This window comes from Myodes glareolus, chromosome 2, assembly GCF_982192425.1.
Source record: "Myodes glareolus chromosome 2, mMyoGla1.1, whole genome shotgun sequence".
NCBI classification, from domain to species: Eukaryota; Metazoa; Chordata; class Mammalia; order Rodentia; family Cricetidae; genus Myodes; species Myodes glareolus.
The window spans coordinates 100,932,382-100,952,389 of NC_142027.1; the positions used below are offsets into that span (position 1 = coordinate 100,932,382).

A 20,008-nucleotide genomic window follows, 5' to 3' on the forward strand; every position below is an offset into this window, starting at 1 on the left:
TATATACCAGTGCACACCTGCCCCCTCCCCCCGTGTGAGCTATATACCAGTGCACACCTGCCCCCTCCCCCCGTGTGAGCTATATACCAGTGCACACCTGCCCCCTCCCCCCCGTGTGAGCTATATACTAGTGCACACCTGCCCACTCCCCCCGTGTGAGCTATATACCAGTGCACACCTGCCAGGGTCCTCAGTGATCTCACCAGTGCAAATTGGGGACAAAGAAGAAGGCTATAAGCATCACAGACAACAGAACCCAAGTCTTCCTAGGACCACACTAATGCTTCTGCAGTGCAGCAGACCGTAGCCTAGTCTCAGAGGATCCACCCCCTTTGCCTCTGAGACCTTAAGCTTTGAAAGAGTTCTCCCCATATCTCCACGCTGAATCCTCCATCTCAGCGGTACAGGAGAGACGCCACCAACCTACTCAGTATTCACAATGAGCCTGTGCTTCCCTTGGAGAGAAGGTGTGGTGGTTAAGAGCACTGTTGCTCTTGCAGAGGACCTAAGTTCATTCCCAGCACCCTCAGAGCGGCTCACAGCGCCAGTTCCAGGGGATCCAGAGCCAGTTCTTGACCTCTTCAGGCACTGCATGCATGCACACGGTGCACAGACATACATGCCAAGAAAACTCTCATACACATAAAAGTTTTTGAAAGAACCAAGAAAGGAGGAGGGCGTGTGCTCCCAGTGCTGCTGCAAACACCTGAGAGAACTGGCCTAGGAAAGGTTGCTGGGGGGTGACGTGCGGTGCACGCTGTGATCCTAGAACTCGGGAGGCTGAGGTAGGATGACCCTGGGTTCAAGGTCAGCCTGGGTCACGTAGCAAAACTCTGTCTCAAAAACAAATGCATAAATGCTTGTTTTGGCTCACAATTTTGTGAGTCCATGGCTCACCGTATTGCTTTTAGGTCCCTAGCAAGGCAGCATAGCATGGCAGAAGCACAAGTCAGAGCAGAAGCTCTCGGCTCATTTGGGTTACTGGGGAGGTCAAAGTGTGTGGCAGAATGAGGTCCTTGGAGGAAAGCAGCTGCCATGGTCATCAGATGCACGCTAGAGGCCAGACTGCTGACGTTCCCTCAGAGGCGATGTGGTCACCAGACCTGAGCTTTCCGTTGCCCCCTGGCCACGCCTCCAGAGCATTTATATGCCATTCTGCCCTAATTGCATGGGATCTTAGGAGATGCTAGAGTACACAGGGTATAGGGAAGCCATCAGCTGTGATGCATAGAGACTGTCAGGGGCCCAACTGCAGGGTCACTCGCACTCATCCATGCACTGGAAGTAATAAGCCCCATCAACTCCCGTGCAATCAGTCTGGTCGGTCATTGGGACCTTATGGGGAATAGGAAGACATTTTTTGACCTCTCTCCTGGGAAGGAATTCTTGCAACAAAGTGGGAAGACATCAGCACATCCAGGGAACACTCACACATCGACATTAACATTATGCTCCATCAATCTAGGTTATCAACGACAATCGCAAGAGACGGAGCAATACATACTCTGATGCCACAGTACAGTCATAAAAGTCACGTTTCCAGTCTGTACTCAGGGCTACTTTCTAGTTCCGAGGGCTCCATCGAGTCACGTGTCCTTCTCCGCCGGTCCCGGGCCAGGCGCGCCCGCACACGCCCGCGATCCTCAGGTCACCTTTCACTCTGCGCTCCAACATGCTCCCGGCCCGCCCCTCCTCTTCGCCTGAGGTACTCGCATCTACACCGGCCTGCTCCGCTCCCGCAGCCGGGTCCTGAGGGACTGGGGACGCAACAACCCGCACCTAGTCTCATCAGACGCCGCACGCAATCTGCCGGTCGGCCGGACCAGGTGCGACCCCGGGAGTGCGCATGCGCGCGACCCGGCGCGGGTGAGCTCGCCGCTGAGCGCAGCGGTCTACCGAGGGCTCCCAGGCAGTTGCGTCACTGAGAGTCTGACCAATCAGAACTGAACTGACCATTGCTTCCGGCCCGCCCTCTCGCCTGAGGCCAGGGGAGGACCAGGCGATAGCAATAGCCTGGGAGTTCAGGGGCAGCCGCTAGGAACCCGCCCCGCCGGGCGTGGGCCCAGGTAAGTGCAGCGCGGTGTCCCCGAAGCATCGGTGACAGAGCCCTGGGGACTCCTATCCGGGGAGATTGGGGCGGCTCAGAGCAGAGGAGCCTCCGGTTTCCCGCTCCCCCTCCTCCATTGGCTGCGTTTGCTGGGACGATCGATAGAAGGAGAGGGACTGTACCTGTGTTCTCTGCTGCACGCCTGCAGGATACCACCCCATCCCTGCCTCGAACCCCCAAACGCGCCAGCCCCGGGACCCGGTTTACAGCACGCCCCCACTGCAGCCTTAGGACCGCAGCGATCTAAAGGAGCCGGTCGCTGAAGCCTGAATGATTTAGAGAAATAGAACGTCCAGGGGCTTGTCTGTAGTCTCTCTTGACGTTGTTGCGAGCAAATCTGCTTGTCCTGGGATTAATGTAGGCAGATGGTCAGGGCCCTACAGTCCGACATATGCTCCTGACGGCAGTGAGGGGACCCACCTGTCGCCCAAGTGCAGGAACTGGATAAAAGCCAGGATACCTCCTGTCCGCTGGGGCTGGGCGCTCTCTATTTATTCTCCAGGGAAGGCCCCCACTCCCATACAAGCTCTGCTATTTCCTGTCTTCTCTTTTCATCCTAATCGCTTTGGAGTAGTCCCTGCATTTGGTAGCCAGGAAACAACTTTGGTTGCCAGTGCACACCAGATAGGAGTGGGGGTGTAGTAGAAAAGAGGGAGCCCCAAGATAGGTTGGGGAGAAGTAAACATGTGCATGCTTCCTTGTGCAGTGTTGTGGCTTCTAGGGCATCTACCCCTACTTACCCTGTTGTTCTCTCTCTCTCTCTCTCTCTCTCTCTCTCTCTCGCTCTCGCTCTCGCTCTCGCTCTCGCTCTTTGTCTATGCGGATGTACACGTGGAAATGGAGGTCAGAGGTCAACCTGCACCACCTACCTTGGTGTTTTATAGACAGGGTTTCTCACTAGCCTGGGGCAGCTGATTAGGCTAGGCTGACCGGCCAGGGAGCCCCAAGGATCCATTTCTCCAGCTCTGGGATTCTAGGCAAGTGTCATTATGCCTCACTTAAAAATTTATTTTACATTTATTTAATAGTGTGTGTGTGTGTGTGTGTGTGTGTGAGCGTGCATGCGCATGCACACTTGCTATGTCTCACATGTGGAAACCGGAAGACAACTTGCAGGTGTGGGTTCTCCCCTTTCACCATGTGAGTCTCGGAGTTCAAAATTAGGTTGTTCAGTTTGACAGAAAGTAACTTTACCCAATCAGCCACCTGGCTGACCACGCCTCCCCTACCCCCAGGACACACTTTTTTTTTTTTTAAATGTGAGTTGAACTCAGGTCTTCCTCCTTACAAGGCACTTGGCCAGCTAAGTCATCTTCACAGCTCTCATTGTGTTTGTTTTTTTGAGACTTGGGGCTCACTATGTAGGCCAGGCTAGCCTTCCAGGTGCGGAGAGCGTGGCAATGTGCTACCACAGCAGTCTATTTTTTGGTCTCTGAAGGGATCTGTGAATAAACTAACCCAGAGAGGCAAATGGCTTTTGTGGTGAGTTAACCAAATAACTGCAGGACCAGGTTACAGCTGCTTTCGGAGATTTGTGGTGAAGTAGAGGTTGCTTCCATGGGAGATGTACCCTCTCTCCATCCCTTCGCTTCTGCAAAAACCAATGATGATATCTTAGGATCCCAGGATCACAAGACCTCCATACACCCACATCAAGAGTCCTGTGACCTAGTGACCCAAGCCAGGTTGCATGGTGATCTCACAGGAAGTGGCATGTGACAAGTTGCGGGAGCATCCTGTGGAGGCAGACACGAGTTGTGGTTGGCCTCGGATGTTTACCCGGTGTGGCCTTTAGCTCCGGTGTGACTGGTGCCTGAGTTCCCACTCGGAAGGGAGTTCATGAGTACAACCCCCACTCCATCCTGGTTCTGCAGCCGAGTGTTCTTCCATTAGCCGCCCAGAAGGCTCAATTATGTCTGGGAGAAAATTACTGCTTAGTCATTTATCTGAAGGAAAATGTTTCAAATACAGCTTTACCTTTTGAGCTCAACCTTCAGGCTCAGCTTGCCTTAATTGGTTGTTTATACATTGGATTGGGAATTGTTTTTGGAGGTAGGGGAATTGAGACAGAATCTTACTGTGTAGCCTAGGCTGGCCTTGGAGTCCTCATCCTGTTTCTACCGCTTGTGTGCTGAACTATGGGAATGTACTATCTTGCCTGGCTTGAATTTTATTTTCTTTTTTCTTCCTTCCTTCCTTCCTTCCTTCCTTTCTTTCTTTTTTTTTTTTTTTTTGGTTTTTCAAGACAGGGTTTCTCTGTGGCTTTGGAGTCTGGAGTCTGTCCTCGAACTAGCTCTGTAGACCAGGCTGGCCTCAAACTGACAGAGATCTGCCTGCCTCTGCCTCACAAGTGCTGGGAATTTTATTCTCTTATTTATTTATTTATTTATTTATTTATTTTGGTTTTTTGAGACAGGGTTTCTCTGTGTAGATTTGGAGTCTGCCTTGGAACTCTCTGTAGCCCAGGTTGGGCTCAAACTCACTGAAATCCACCTGCCTCTGCATCCCGAGTGCTGGAATTAAAGACATGCACACCACTGCCCAACTTACTTTCTTATTTATTTATTTATGAGACAAAGTTTCTCTGTAGCTTTGATGCCTGTCCTGGAACTAGCTCTTGTATACCAGGCTGGCCTCAAACTCACAGAGATCCACCTGCCTCTGCTTCCCGAATGTTGGGATTAAAGGCGTGTGCCACACCACCGCCCGGCTTTACTTTCTTTTTTAAAAAATTACTTTTTAAATTTATTTAGTATTTTATTTTGTGTGTATGCGTGCGTGCATATACTTACAGTCAGAGGGTAACTTTGTATAGTTGGTTCTCTACTTCTGCCTTTATGTGGGTTCAGGAAGTTAAACTCACATTGCCAGCCTTGTGTGGCAAATGGCCTTTACCTGCTGAGCCATGTTGCCCACCTCTGGCTTGACTTTTCTCCTCAAGAGACTGAAACCTGGTGAGACAGCAAACACCGGTCATCCCAGCACTAGGGAGGCTGAGGTAGAAAGATTGTGGGGTACAGGCCAATCTGGACTATATAGTGAGGCCTTGACTCAAACATATCAACAAAAACTCAGATGAGCGGTTAATGGTTGTATATCAAGTGACATCAGTGGCCATCACAGAGGTCATGCTGGGTACTGAACAGTGTTTACCGTAAGTTCTCTGTCTGTGTTACCTCATTTAGTTCTTAGGAAGCAGGTCCCCCTTCCTGAAGTCTTTCTCTGCTTCAGGTCATAGATATTCCTCAGAACTTGTCCCTGCCTGCCTCTGGCTTCCTCTTCCGTATCCCTGTCGCTCCCTTTGCAACCTGTATCCTCCTTTGTCTGTGAGGCTCACTGGGTTCCAAAGGAGCTGATCTTGCCTGAGGCAGATGCTCCTATTTTCAGATTTGTTCCGTCTCCAGTCCTCAGCACACTGGCAGTTCCTTCTGGAGCGCCCCCGTGCCTGTGGCAGAGTAGAGCAGCCTGGCAAAGCCTGGAGGTCCCTAAATAACCCTACCTACTTTCCCAGTACTCTCTTGACAGGGTCTCGGGTAGCCTAGGCGGGCCTTCAGCTCGACTCTCTGAGTGTTGCGATTACAGGGATGAGCCACCGCATGTAGTCTGTAGGGTGCTGGGGATAAACCCCGCTCTTTGTGTGTGCTGGGTCCTACCCCGTAAACAGTGTGTGGCAGGGCACCCCTGTAACCTCAGTACTTGGGAAGTACTGAGGAGGGTCACAAGTCAAGATCATTCTTGCTGCAGAGAAAATCTGAGATCAACCCTGGGGCACGTGAGACCCTGTCTCAAATTTAAGGAGGCAGAGCATCCCTAAAATGAGAAAGAAGAGGCGAAGAGAGTTTATACTGGGAGACACGCTTTGCTTATGGTTGCTATGGTGACTGCTTGCTTGTCTCTTGGGACCTCATCTTGCCATTTGTAGCATGATACAGCCACCTCACAAGGTTCTCGTGATGTTCCTGGTCCAGGACTCATAACACTGACACTGTTTCTCTTGTCCCTGCCTTCCCTACAGCGCTGCAACCATGCCTGCCTCTGTGCTGTGGGCGGTGGACCTCTTCGGGAGGGTGTACACCTTGTCCACGGCTGGCCAGTACTGGGAGCTTTGCAAGGATGTCCAGATGGAGTTCAAGCGGGTCAGTGCAGCCACCCAGTGCTGCTGGGGCATTGCCTGTGACAACCAGGTCTACTTGTACGTGTGTTCTAGTGATGTACCCATCCGCCACCGAGAGGAGGCCTATGAGAATCAGGTAGTTCTCTGTGTGTGTGTGTGTGTATGTGTGTGTGTGTGTGTGTGTGTGTGTGTGATTGCTGAGGTGGTCCACCCCCATCTGGCTCATTCCTGATACCATCTCCGTGTCCCCTGGCCTCAGCGTTGGAACCCCATGGGAGGCTTCTGTGAGAAGCTCCTGCCGAGTGACCGCTGGTCATGGAGTGACGTGAGTGGGCTCCAGCATCGGCCGCTGGATGGGGTAGCACTGCCCTCGCCACACTGGGAATGGGAATCAGACTGGTACGTGGATGAGAACTTTGGAGGGGAGCCCACCGAGAAAGGGGTAGGTGAACTCAGAACCCTCCATGAATGCCTCTCGGGCTCAGCTTGTTCCCCAGTGCTCCCTGTTGGTGTCCAACCTCTGCTGGGATTGGACACCTTGCTCCCTCCTTCCCTCCCTTTATCTCTCCACCTTCCCATTCCTCAGAAGCTACCCCCTCCCCCGCCAAGCCAGATAAGGCTCGAACCTTGGTATTTCAGGGGTGGACATACGCTATGGACTTCCCTGCCACCTACACTAAAGACAAGAAATGGAATTCGTGCGTGCGGAGGCGAAAGTGGATCCGGTACAGGAGATACAAATCCCGGGACACCTGGGCCAAGGTCTTTCTGCCTCAATGGGGCATGGCGGTGGAGCATAGGGTCCCTGATAGGAGGGTTACAAGGATTGGCATCTTCATTCATCCCCCAACCAGGGCAGAAGGGGACACCATACCCACCCCAGGACCTGGCTGTTGGTTTGTTTGCTGCCACGGAGCCTTGTAGCCCTACAGGTCCCCTCATTTGGAAACTGGCCATATAGGAGTCAAAGTTAGCACAGAACTTATCCTTTCTTAGGCTTTCCCTCCCTGACCAGGGCTCTAGTGTTGTCCCCAATGATCCAGCTCAAAAGCAGTGGCTCAGGTCTGGCGTCTGATGAGGGGACAGAATAGAGGGTACCCATGGCCAGCTCCACGGGCCTGCAGGCTTGTGGCTGCCTTCCTCATGGAGTCAAGCAGCATGGACCACGCTGAGGATGGACAGACTGGGGGAGAGGCAGGAGAGAGAGGGGGTGACCCAGTACAGGTCACCAGGTGATGACAGCCATTGCTTCTCACCCTTCATTTCAGATCCCCTCAAAGGATGACCCCAAGGAACTCCCCGACCCCTTCAATGACCTCTCTGTGGGAGGGTGGGAGATCACAGAGGAACCTGTGGGCCGCCTGTCCGTGTGGGCCGTGTCCCTGCAGGGAAAGGTAAGTCACTACCACTGTGCCCAACTTGACATGGCAAAGGAGGCCGGCTGCAGGCTGGACTGGTGCCGGGGTTTCCCAAGGTGGGGAAGAGAGCTCATTGCCTCCTGTCCTTGGAACTGGGACTTCCTGCATGGGCAGAGAGTTTCCAGACTCCACAATACCCTGGAAGCCTTGGGACCTGTCACTCGTCCTAGCTCAGATGTAATCAGTTCTGTCTCTTTGGACGGATTCTGGGCTCCCTGCCAGCTCCTTCCTCCAGTCTCCAGGAGGGTTGTGGATGTGTGGGTGGGTGGATGGCTGATGTGTGGATAGATTGATGGTGTGTAGCTAGATGGATGAGGGCGGGTATAGGGATGGGTATATGGATGAGGGGTGATGGATGGATGGATGGTAAGTAGATGTGAATAGATGACAGAAAACTCCCGGGTGGGTGGATAGATGACAAGTGAATAGATAGGCTAGTGGCTGGACAAATGGATGGGAAGTAAGTAGGGGGATGAGGAGTGGGTCGAGTGTTGATTGGCTGGATGTGGGTGGTTGGATGTGTGGTGTGTGGATTGGGGTAGATTGATGGTAGGTGGATGGATGGATGGATGGATGGATAAATGAATGGGTGGGTAGATGGATGAATGGATGGGTAGATGGTAGATGTGCAGATTGGTAAGTGATGGATAGATGCATATTTAGAGAGAATTTCTTTTCTCAGAGAGTTTATGAGAAACGCCAAGCCTGGATGGCAACGGGAACACAGATGGTCCCAAGCGTAGGGGTCTGATGCCTTCCTCGTAGTTTTTTAGGTCTTATTTTATGATTGTTCAGTAACTCCTGTATTAACCAGATTAACCACAAGTCACCACTGACTTTGGAACAGTCAGAGCGGATTATTTTTAGCAGGCTTAACTTTGGCTGGGGTCATGTTCTCTCAGATTTAGGGGAAGCACAGTCATTTTCTCTGAGCCCTTCTGGAGGGTGGTGGAGAGGGGCCAAGCAGGGTGAGCGCCCTAGCTCAGGACTTCCCACCCGGATGCAAAGAGAAGGTAGAGTAGGGGCCACACACCTGTGTTTGTGTTCCCGAGTGTCAGCTGTGAGCCAGCATCACCCAGTCCCACTCTTGTGCTCCGGAAGAGGTGGCCCCAGGACCCTGTGCTCCGCAAGGGAGAGGCTTGTTCCCTGAAGCTGCCAGGGCTTCCCAGGGCTGGTCCTGCAGAGCCCATCATAAGGGTAGATTGGCAAGACCAGAGAAGTCAGAACCCCGAGTCCAAAGATGGCTCTGTGGACCCATCCTCCCCTCACCTCCTTTACCTGAACTGAATCAACAGTGTGATTATATGCTGTCAACCCCAGCTACAAGTCCTTTTCTGTAGGCCCTATGCATGCATGATCATGCACAAACAATAGCATGCATGCACACACACACACACACACACACACACACACAACTACTTTTGAGATTCCCTCTCTCCAGAGTCGGGGTAACTATTATCAAGAAAGTAACGGATAACAATCCTTGGCAGAGATATGGGGAGAGAGGAATTTCATTGTTTTGGTTGAAGAGGAAAAGAAGTGGACATTTTAGACATTGGATTTCCCTAAGCTTAAACCTCGAAGACCCTGCCTTCGCTTGTGACAGGTGTCCTGGGAGCACTTTGCCACTAGGGGGCACAGGTGTCATGGACTGCCTGGGATCTGCTGAGCGTCCCATGCTGACACTGGAATCTGCTTGTAGACGGTCGGTCTCACAGCAGAGACTAGGTCTGCCTCTCTAGTCCCGCCACAGCCCAGGCTGTGCACTTTCTCACCAAGGTGTGTATATGCAGGGAGGGTGTGAGTGTGTCAGAGACCCCATGTGCGGCCTGTGCAGGTAGGCAGGTTTAGCCATTCAAATACCATATTTTCTTCTCCTCTCCCAGGTGTGGTACCGAGAGGATGTCAGCCACCCGAACCCAGAAGGCTCTTCCTGGTCTCTTGTGGACACCCCAGGGGAGGTGGTCCAGATCAGCTGTGGACCCCACGACCTTATATGGGCCACCCTCTGGGAAGGGCAGGCCCTGGTCAGAGAAGGAATCTGCAGGAACAACCCAAAAGGTAGCCAGTCCCATCACAGGATGCGGGGCACTTCCTGTCCAGAATCTTGGCTGACGGGGCTGCCTGGGGTCTCTTTGGGAACCGGCAGGAAGTTCCTGGTCCATAGTGGAGCCTCCTGGGTCTGAAAATGGTATCATGCACGTCTCCGCGGGAGTCAGTGTGGTCTGGGCCATCACGAAGGACCGCAAAGTAAGAGCTGGGGGCTGGAACTGGGGTACGTAATGGTGCCATTTAATACCAAGGCTTTCTGTTCCTGTGAGGTCATCTAAACCCATTGTGTAAATCCTGTGAGTTTGCCTTTTCCCTTTGAAATGGTATACGAAACTTAATATGTAGCAGGGGCTGGCCTTGAGCTCCCATTCCTCCTGCTCAGATTATAGACATGTACCATCATACCTGACTGCTGAGGACCAAACTCTGGGCTTCATGCATACCAAGCAACTTCTCTACGATCCGAGCCACACCTGCAGCCCCTGCTGTGAGCTTTTCCCTCTGTTGAAATCATCACCCATCTCCAGGGTATTTGATTCTAGAGATCAAATGGTACCTTCACTCGCATCCCTGGACTAAAATGCTAAACAACCATGTTTATTGTTCCATGGGCCAACCATTTCAGATAACCAGAAGCCAATATGCCACCCAATTAACTTCAGCCAACTAAATGTTTTTCTCTTCTCCTTTGTCACATTATCAGAGGCAGGTTCAGTCAAATTAGCCAATTTTATATGCTCTTGTGAAATCTATCTGCCCATCTATCATCTCTGCCTGTCATGGTGCTGGGGAAGGAAACTAGGGCCTTGTACATTGTGGGTTTATTCTAACTATATGTAGGGGCCATTCCTGTCAACTTTAGAAGGATTTTCTAGAATGAGCCAGTAAGGTGAGTCGGTGGGTAAAGACGCCTGCTACCAAGCCCGTCAACCTGAGCTCAATCCCCAGATGCACATGGTAGGAGAGAACCAACCCCCACAGCTGTCTTCTGATGGCCACGTGCAAGCTATGATACATGTTCCTCTCTGTCCCCTGTCTGAGTAAATAAGTAAAAATACAATGAAAAGCTCCCCTCGGATTCTGAGGTGGCTCAGTTGGTAAAAACTTGCTTTGCTATCGTGAGGACCTGAGTTCCAGCCCTAGAACCAATGTAAAAGTGCTGGGCGTGCTGGTGTGTGCCTGCGATCCCAGTGCTGGGCATGCTGGTGTGTGCCTGCGATTGCAGTGCCTGGAGGTGGGAGCAGATGGATCCCCAGAGCTTACAGACCAGCCGGTCAAGCTTCCTTGGCAAGGTCTAGGCTGGTGAGAGACCCTGTCTCAAAAAAGCAAGATGGATGGCACCTGTGGAATTGATGGATGAGGTTGTTCTCTGCCCTGCACACATGACTACATGCTCGAGAACACACACACACACACACACACACACACACACACACATGAGTTTCTGTCTCCAAATGTCTCCAGGGATACATGCATCTTTCTGATTTTGCAGGTGTGGTTCCGGAGGGGCGTCAACTCTCACAACCCCTGTGGCACCAGCTGGATCGAGATGGTTGGCGAGATGACAATGGTGAACGTGGGGTTGAACGACCAGGTGGGTGTGCACATGGCTCATGGGACTCCTAGCACAGCCTCTCCACTACCACCCTACTGTCCCTTCTTCCCCAGCCAGGATCCCAGATGGGCACAGTGAGGAGTCAGGGTTCTCTGGGGCCCGGGAGACTGGTATTCTATAGACCTGGCTTCTCTGTTTGGCTCAGGGTCACCTCACTTAGGACCTTGCAGGGCAGTCTGCTGGTGAGGAAGGGTGGGGCATGCACCTTATATATAAGAAGGTAAATTTAAGGAACATTGAGGAGGACACTGCTGAATGAGAATATTGGGTTTCCCCTCTTTGACTCTGTGATGCCATGTTCTTCTCGTGGATGTCAGTATGACAATGCTTCCTTCCTCCTAAAAAAAAAAATGCAGTTTGGGGCTGGAGAGATGGCTTAGTAGTTAAGATCACTGGCTGCTCTTCTGCTGGACCTGGGTTTGATTCCCAGCACCATGTGGCTCACGACTGTCTACCTCCAGTTCTAGGAGGTCCAACTACCTCTTGTGACCTCTGCACTCACTAGGTACATATGTGGTATACAGACATACATTCAGACAAAACTGTCAGACACATAAAATACAATAATGGGCGCTAGAGATACAGCTCAGAGGTTAAGAGCACTGACTATTCTTCCAGTGGTCCTAAGTTCAATTCCCAGCAACTCTGTGGTGACTCACAACCATCTATAATGAGATTTGGTGTCCTCATCTGGCCTGCAGGCATACATGCAGGCAGAACATTGTATACATAATAAATAAATAAATCTTTGAAAAAAAATAAAAACAAAATCCAAACAATAAAATAATGGGTTTTTTTGTTTTTGTTTTTGGAAGACAGTGTTTCTCTGTATAACCCTGGCTGTCCTGAAACTCACTCTGTAGACCAGGCTGGCCTCTAAATTCAGAGATCCTCCTGCCTCTGCTTCCAAAGTGTTGGGTTTAAGGGTGTGCACTACCACCACCCAGACAAAAAAATAATTTTTAAAAAGATAATGAGGGGTTGGAGAAGAGGCTCAGTGGTTAAGAGTGCTTGCTTAGTACTCTTACAGAGGACCCTGGTTCAGTTCCCAGCACCCACATTGGGCAGGTCACAACTGTCTGTAACTCCAGTTCCTGGGGATCCACCACATTCTTCTGGCCTCCGCAGGCACGTGCACTCCTGTGGTGCACACAAACCCATTCAGGGACACACTTACTTATGAATCAGTAATTCTTTACTACATCCCTAGTACCACTTAAAACCAGGTGTTGTGCATACCTGCAATCCCAGCACTAGGGAGGTAGAGGTAGGAGGATCAAAAGTTCAAGGTCATCCTTGGTGACTATCAAGTTCCAGCCCAGCCTGGGCTATGTTGTGAGGTCTCAAAGAATAAAACAAGAGACTGGAGAGATGACTGAGCAGCCCGAGTTCTGTTCCCTGCCCATTTGGGGGCAGCTCACAACCACCTGTAGCCAAGGGATCCAATGCCTTCTGCTGGCCTCCATGGGCCCTTGCATTCATATGCACATAGCACATACCTTCACATATACATACATACCTTCACATATACACACAAAGTAACACACACATACATGTATGTATATACAAAATACGCACATACCTTCACATATACGCACAAAATACACACATCCCTATATATATATACACACACACACAAAATACACACATCCCTATATATATATACACACACACACAAAATACACACATACCTATATATATATACACACACACACACAAAATACACACATACTTATATATACACACACAAAATACACACATACCTATATATATATATATATACACACACAAAACGCACACATACCTTCACATATACACACAAAATACATACCTACCTACCTACCTACACATATACACACAAAATACATACACATATATATATGTGTGTATATACAAAATACACACATACCTTCACATATACACACAAAATACACATATACCTATATATATATATACACACACACAAAATACACACATATCTTCACATATACACACAAAATACACACATACCTACACATACACGTAAAATACACACATGCCTACACTTACACACAAACCTTCACATATACATACAAAATACATACATACCTACACATATACATACAACATACACACATACCTTCACATATACACACAAAACACATATAATTAAACTTGTCTTAACTAAGATAAAGCACTGAGTGGACTCTGTCCCAGCTCAGCATCTGTCACCCCTCTGTCTACTCTGGACCTTGTCATCTCATAGCCCCACTCGTTAGGAACCCAGAGCCAGGATTCTGATTCTCCTGGATTTGCTGCGACCCCTCCCTTCCCCCAGCCCTGCCAGCCTTTCCTGCCTGGATTTCTGTGTCTCCTGGATATCTTCAGTCATCTACCAACCCCCACCAGACATCCCTAGCCCTGGCAAACACTCATGCATGCCCCCCCCATGTCACCATAAGGGGACTCCTGTCTGCATTTGCATACCTGTCCTACATACCTGTCCTACAGCCCTGCTGAGCACTCCTAGACCCTGGCAGAAAGGGTAAGAGGTCCAGGTGTGTGCCCAACTGCCTCTCAGCAGCACCCCTATCTGTTCTAGGTCTGGGGGATCAGCTGTGAGGACCGAGCTGTGTACTTCCGACAGGGCGTCACCCCCAGTGAGCTCAGCGGGAAGACATGGAAGGCCATCGTTGTGGGCCGAGAAAGTGACCGGTCACATTCTGGCAGCTCATCCAGTCTCCTCAGGTGACACAGGGCAGTAGTGCGCAGAGGAGTTGGGTGGGACAGACTGTGGCCCCATGGGGTACAAGGCCAATGACCTACAAGAGAATCAGTCTTTACCAGAGGATTGTGAGTTCTAGACCAGCCTGAGCTGCATAGTAAGACTTTGTTCCAACAAAAACGGAAAGAGAAAAGAGAAACTTCTGTCGCTAGGTGTCCTAATCATATCTCCATTGCTGTGATAAAACACTGTCACCAGAAGCGGTTTCGTAGAGGAAAGGGTCTATTTCGCCTTACAGGCCATGATCCATCATGGAGGGAGTCAAGGCAGGAACTCAAAGGCAGGCCTGTTTGCTGGGCCACGTTGAACATTACTTCTGAGTAAAGAAGTTACAGCCTAGGGACGAGTTCCAGCCTGAGCCGTGCAGGGACGCTGCTTGCCAGCTCGCCTATAGGCACATCCTATATAATAGCCCAGGACCACTTGCCTGGGGAGTGGTGCTGGCCAGAGTGGGCTGGACCCTCCTATATCAATTAATACTCAAGACTCCTCCACAGCCTTGCCCACAGCCCATTATGATCCGGGCAATTCTTCAGCTGAGAGTCACCTCCCAAATGACTGATTCTGGGCTTCTCAGGTTGACAGGTAGAGCGAACCAAGACAGTAGGTGATGGAAACGGTTGCACAAACTTTAAAGTAGTCAGTGTAGCCCAGAGGTGGTAGAACACACCCGCAATCCCAGGCTTGGGGATGTGGAGGCAGGAGGGTCACATTCAAGGTCATCCTTGGCTAACTAATGCCCTGTTTCAGCAACTAGAAAGGTCAGCTTTAACTGGGTGCGGTCGTACGGTTCTTGTAATCCCAGAACTCAGAGGCTGAGGCAGGAGGGCTCCCTGGATGACAGAGGGAGTTCAAGATTACCTACAAAGGTAACTTAACTAGGTCATCTTAAAATACAAAAGTACAGCAGGGCGATGGTAGCGCGTGCCTTTAGTCCCAGCACTCAGGAGGCAGCCTGGTCTACAGACAGCCAGGGCAACACAGAGAAACCCTGTCTCAAAAAACCAAAATAAATAAATAAATAGAAAGCGCTGCAGGTGCAGCTCTTTCGCAGACCACTTTCCTAGCCCTGGGTTTTACCCTTACTTCTACAATAATAATAACAACAACAATAATACCACCAACAAGAGCAGCAGAGGAAAAAAAGAACCTTAGATGTATTTTACCCTAATCAAAAAGATACCAGAGAGCTGGTGACGTTGCTCAGCTGGAGCAGTGCTTGTCAGTCCTCAACACCACGTGACTGGGTGGGTGTGGTGGTACACACCTGTAATCCCAGCATTTGGAAGGTGGAGGCAGGAGACTCAGTTCAAGGTCACCCATGGTTACCTACTGAATTTGAGACCCACCCTGGGATTCGCGAGACCCTGTCTCCCAAACAAAGCAAAGCAACAAGGTGCTCCGGTTGAGTGTGGTGGTGTATCCCTGTGACCCTAGCATTTGGGATTGCTATACGTTCAAGGATAGCCTGGGCTACAGTGTGAGTTCCAGGCAGCATGGAATATCGCCTGGCTGTGTGTCGGAGGATGACCTTAAACTCCTGATCCTCCTACCTCTACCTCCCCCAAACTGGGATGACAGCCGTGCACCCGGTTTTATGGGGTGCTGCTGAAGACCAAACTCAGGGCTTCACCCATTCCAGGCAAGCACTTTGACAGCCGATCTACATCCCCAGACCATCTAGAGACAACAGTAAATACACACACGTCTCAACCCTTTGATCTGGGATAGGATGGGGTCTTTAGCCCCTGGGAAGCACCGTTCATGTGTGCTGTACAGGGGCGGTAGACAAGAGCTCTGTGGGCTTGTGACTTGACTCGATTCACCCAGTTAAATTAGTTACAGTGGTGAAATAAATCTTCTACGAGGAAGTGAGTTTGTCCTGTTTCGTCCCCAGTGCTGGCTGCTTCTTCGGTGATGAGGTGAGGGGCAGTGGTACGGAGTCTGCACCCAGCGATACAGATGCTTCCTCGGAAGTTGAGAGACAGGGCCCCGAACAACCTTTCCCCAAAGAATCTTTGAACAATCCCAGGAACCTTAAAGGGAGCTTGTCCAAGGGCCCCGAGGCCAGCAGGAACCCTGAGCAGAGCATGGAGAACGCCTGCCCTGCTGAAAGCAAAGGGAAGGCCCCTGAGGCCTCGAGCGCTGATGAAAGCCATGGCCCAGCCTCCACACCAGCCGAGCTACCCTGGACCAACATTGACCTCAAGGAGCCCAAGAGGGCGTCTAACCAGCCAGCTGCAGGCTTTCCTGAGACGACAGGCCTCTCCTCCCTGGGGCCCTTCCCACTGGGCATGGAGGAGCCCTATGGAGCGGATGACCATCCCCTGTGGGCCTGGGTGTCTGGAGGTGGATGCGCAGTGGAGGCAGGCTCTGTGCTCAAGTGGTTCACTGTCCAGTCAGGTAAGGGGGCTCATGGGACTGGTGTATCCAAAGCGTCCCTGCGCGTGTCTGTGGGTGCCTGGGGTATAGGTTAGCCTGAGGGCTGCAGCGGGCTCACCAACCTGCCTGGAGCCTCCGTGTTCAACCTTAACCAAGGCATCGGGCCAGTCTTTGGCCTTCCGAGGCTCCAAGGAGGAAGGCTCACACAACAGATTGTAAGCTGGAACTTTCTAGCAAGAACAGGTAGATTGGAGCCAGGGAGATGTCTTAGTGCAAGCATGAGGACCTGAGTTTGGATCCCTAGAACCCATATAAAAGTGGGGGATGGCAGTGTATGCCTGTAACCCCAGTGCTGGGGGCTCACCGGCCAGGCAACTAAGATAGTGAGAGATCGGTCTCAAAAAAAAAAAAAGTAAGGCAGAGAAATTATTGAAAAAAGATACTCTACCATCAGCACACACACAGAAAGAAGGAAGGAAAGAAAAACAACATTTTTAAAGGCTGATTTGGGGGTTGTGGTAGTTCCCTTTCTCACTGCTTGTCAAAACACCTGCCAGGGAGGGCTTAGGAGGGATGGTTTATTTTGGCTCATGGTTCAGCAATACAGCCCATCATGGAGGAGGTCACAGTCCTTCCATAGTCAAGAAACAGGGATGGATGCTATTTCTCCTTCTTATCCAGGCTGGGGCCCCAGCTCATGGGATGGTGCCACCCCATTCTCAAGGTGGGTGCGCCCATCACAGTTAACCCTGGCTGGGGCTGGGTCCTGGCAAGATGGACCATCACAGGGACGGGGGTGCAGGGAGCCCCATTAGCCTCCCGTCCAGCTGCAGGCAGGATGGCACCCAGCCTGAGACTCTGGCCTCTTGCAGGCCTGTCCCCCTCAGTGCAGACGCTGTCCCTGTCCATCACCCCTGCCCAGACTGCTGCCTGGAGGAAACAGATCTTCCAGCAGCTCACGGAGAGGACCAAGCGGGAGCTAGAGAGCTTCAGACACTACGAGCAGGCTGTGGAGCAGGTAGGCCCAGCTGGCCCTGCCATACTCTTTCTGTGTCTTTAGAGATGGGGGTCTCACTGTGCCCCTGTGCTAGCCTAGAACACATCCTTTAGCCCAGGTTCATGTCCCATTGGTCATCCAACTGTCTCAGCCTCCCGAGTGCTGGGGTCATGGACACTCAGTGCCACACCTGCCCCTACCTCTTTAGTGATTGCTTCTTGGCTGTATGCCAGCCCCGATGTGGGGTGTTAAGAGTGGACATTTGTCCCACATGCCCAGCAGTGCTTCCAGGCCCCAAGGCAGATCCAAGGATAAGGAATCCAGTTGCTGGTTCAGTCACCTGTCCTGAAGGACCTTTCTTGTGGTCCTGGGAAGCCAGCATCCTCAGAAGGCGATGGACAGGGAGGAGAAGGCAAACCGTGTCAATTTGTCTGTCCCCCCCCCCCAGGAACCTAAACTCCCAGTGGGGGTATTTTGATGAATTGGATCAGGATAGAGTTGTAGACAGTCAGTGCCATCCCAGGGTCACCCTTCTTGGTAACCCCATGACCTCAGAAACAGAGACCCAATCTCGGATGCCATAGTCAGGCCAGGAAAAGAGAAATTAAATAGAACACAAGAAGTCTTGGGTAAGGCTGGCCCAGACGCTTGGGGTCTGTGTTGACTCCCTTTCAGACTTTGGCCAGATGTGACCTCTTCCTTGAGCCTCAGTTTCCCTATCCAGACGGTGGGCTAAGGATGTGTCCACTTTGGGAGACTGATGCGACAACTGTGTATTTGGTGCCACCTAGTGTCAAATTGTGGCACTGACATTAATGGAGGAGAAGCTGGGAGGGTGGACTCAGAGCATGGGGAGATGGGGAGACCCAGGGCTAGAATAGCTAGCTAGCTCTAGGGCTCTGGGAAAGAGCTGCCTGTGACCTCTCCCCTGCCCTCGGCTGTCTGTGCCACAGTCAGTGTGGGTGAAGACCGGGTCCCTGCAGTGGTGGTGTGACTGGAAGCCCCACAAATGGGTGGACGTCCGTGTGGCCCTGGAGCAGTTCACAGGGCATGACGGGGCTCGAGACAGCATCCTCTTCATCTATTACATGGTCCATGAGGAAAAGAAGGTACGGGGTGGAAAGCACTTGTCAGGGGAGGGGGGCCATCAAGGGCCCGTTTTCCAGAGAGGGGCATGTGGAGTAGGCCCTTGAGGCGTTTACTGCAGAACCTGCCCTCACTGGCAAAGCCTGGTGTGGGCACATGTGACCTCGCCAAACCAGCACCCCTCTGACAACAGTCTTTTTTTTTTTTTTTTTTAATCCAAACACCACTATATATTTTCCTAGTCCTTTGTATTTTGAGACAGAGTCTCACTAAGTTAACTAAGTAGTCTGGCTTGGAAGTCACCAGGTAGCCCATGATGGCCTTGAACTTGCCATCCTTCAACGACACCCTCCCGGGTGCTGGGGTCACATGATTGTCTCCTGCTTGTTCAGACTTGGCCTCTGAGCTGAGACCAGAGGTTGAGGAGACGAATCCTAGTCTCACGTGTGCCAGGCAGCCAACTTAGAGCATGTTTTAGGAGGGGTGGGTGGGAAACGGGCTCTTCCGCACCCCCATGCCTGGTCTGTGCGTTCTACCTGTCTCTGCACTGAGCCACGGCCTCAGCCCCAAAGCGTTTGCTCATCAAGGGTAGCTTCAGCACTAGCAAATGGGTCGTGGGGCCCAAGAATGAGGTCTAGATGAGGGTGACAGCCTCACCGTGCACCGCGTCGTCCCAACAGTACCTGCACGTGTTCCTGAATGAGGTGACCGTGCTGGTCCCTGTGCTTAATGAAGCCAAGCACTCCTTCGCCCTCTACACCCCCGAGAGGACGCGGCAGAGGTGGCCCGTGCGCCTGGCTGCCGCCACAGAGCAAGACATGAACGACTGGGTGAGTGATGGGGTCCGATAGGGCTTCATGAGAAGAGAGTGCCCAGGCCTCAGCGTGCCCAGCAGTGACCAGCTGTGTACCCACGCCAGCTCGCCCTGCTCAGCCTGTCCTGCTGTGAGAGCCGGAAGGTCCACGGACGCCCGTCCCCGCAGGCCATCTGGTCGGTCACCTGCAAGGGTGACATCTTTGTGAGCGAACCCAGCCCAGACCTGGAAGCCCGTGAGCACCTGCTACCCTGTGACCAGATGTGAGTAGGCTGTGCCCTGAATGAACCCGGTGCCTGGCCTCTCACACCTCCACCCAACCCCGAGGCCGCAGATTCTATGTTTCTAGAAAGGGCTCCCCTAGCGGGTAGCCACTGCAGAAAACCAACCCACCTTCCTGCTTTGGAGGCGGCTGTCCCCAGGTAGCCTCCCTAGGATGGCTTGGAAGCCAGCTGGCCACACTGTTCCTTGCACAGGGGATTAAATGGCACGTTCCCTGCTCTTTGCCATGACATTTAAGCCTGGCTGCACCTAGCACACTGTGACCAACCCCAACTCCACTTCCCAGCTCTGAGAATGGAGCATTGTGAATTAGATTACTGAGCCCTGTCCCATGGCCAGTGTGGCCCAGGGATGAGGGGGACAAGCTCTTAGGGACA

General features: G+C 51.8%; 1 protein-coding gene across 1 annotated transcript in view; it reads left to right on the top strand.

Annotated features, from left to right (window-relative positions):
- The first annotated feature begins 1,948 nt into the window (after positions 1-1,948).
- Positions 1,949-20,008, top strand: part of Tecpr1 (tectonin beta-propeller repeat containing 1) — a 29,052-nt gene continuing 10,992 nt past the window's right edge. The window contains exons 1-14 of the mRNA XM_087903300.1: positions 1,949-2,066; positions 6,123-6,357; positions 6,481-6,663; positions 6,861-6,983; positions 7,490-7,615; positions 9,526-9,700; positions 9,789-9,889; positions 11,184-11,285; positions 13,888-14,033; positions 15,968-16,473; positions 17,325-17,470; positions 18,403-18,558; positions 19,216-19,365; positions 19,455-19,612. Of these exons, the coding sequence (XP_087759426.1) occupies positions 6,133-6,357; positions 6,481-6,663; positions 6,861-6,983; positions 7,490-7,615; positions 9,526-9,700; positions 9,789-9,889; positions 11,184-11,285; positions 13,888-14,033; positions 15,968-16,473; positions 17,325-17,470; positions 18,403-18,558; positions 19,216-19,365; positions 19,455-19,612 (2,297 nt within the window). The 5' untranslated portion in view covers positions 1,949-2,066; positions 6,123-6,132. The remainder of the gene's footprint in view (positions 2,067-6,122; positions 6,358-6,480; positions 6,664-6,860; positions 6,984-7,489; positions 7,616-9,525; positions 9,701-9,788; positions 9,890-11,183; positions 11,286-13,887; positions 14,034-15,967; positions 16,474-17,324; positions 17,471-18,402; positions 18,559-19,215; positions 19,366-19,454; positions 19,613-20,008) is intronic.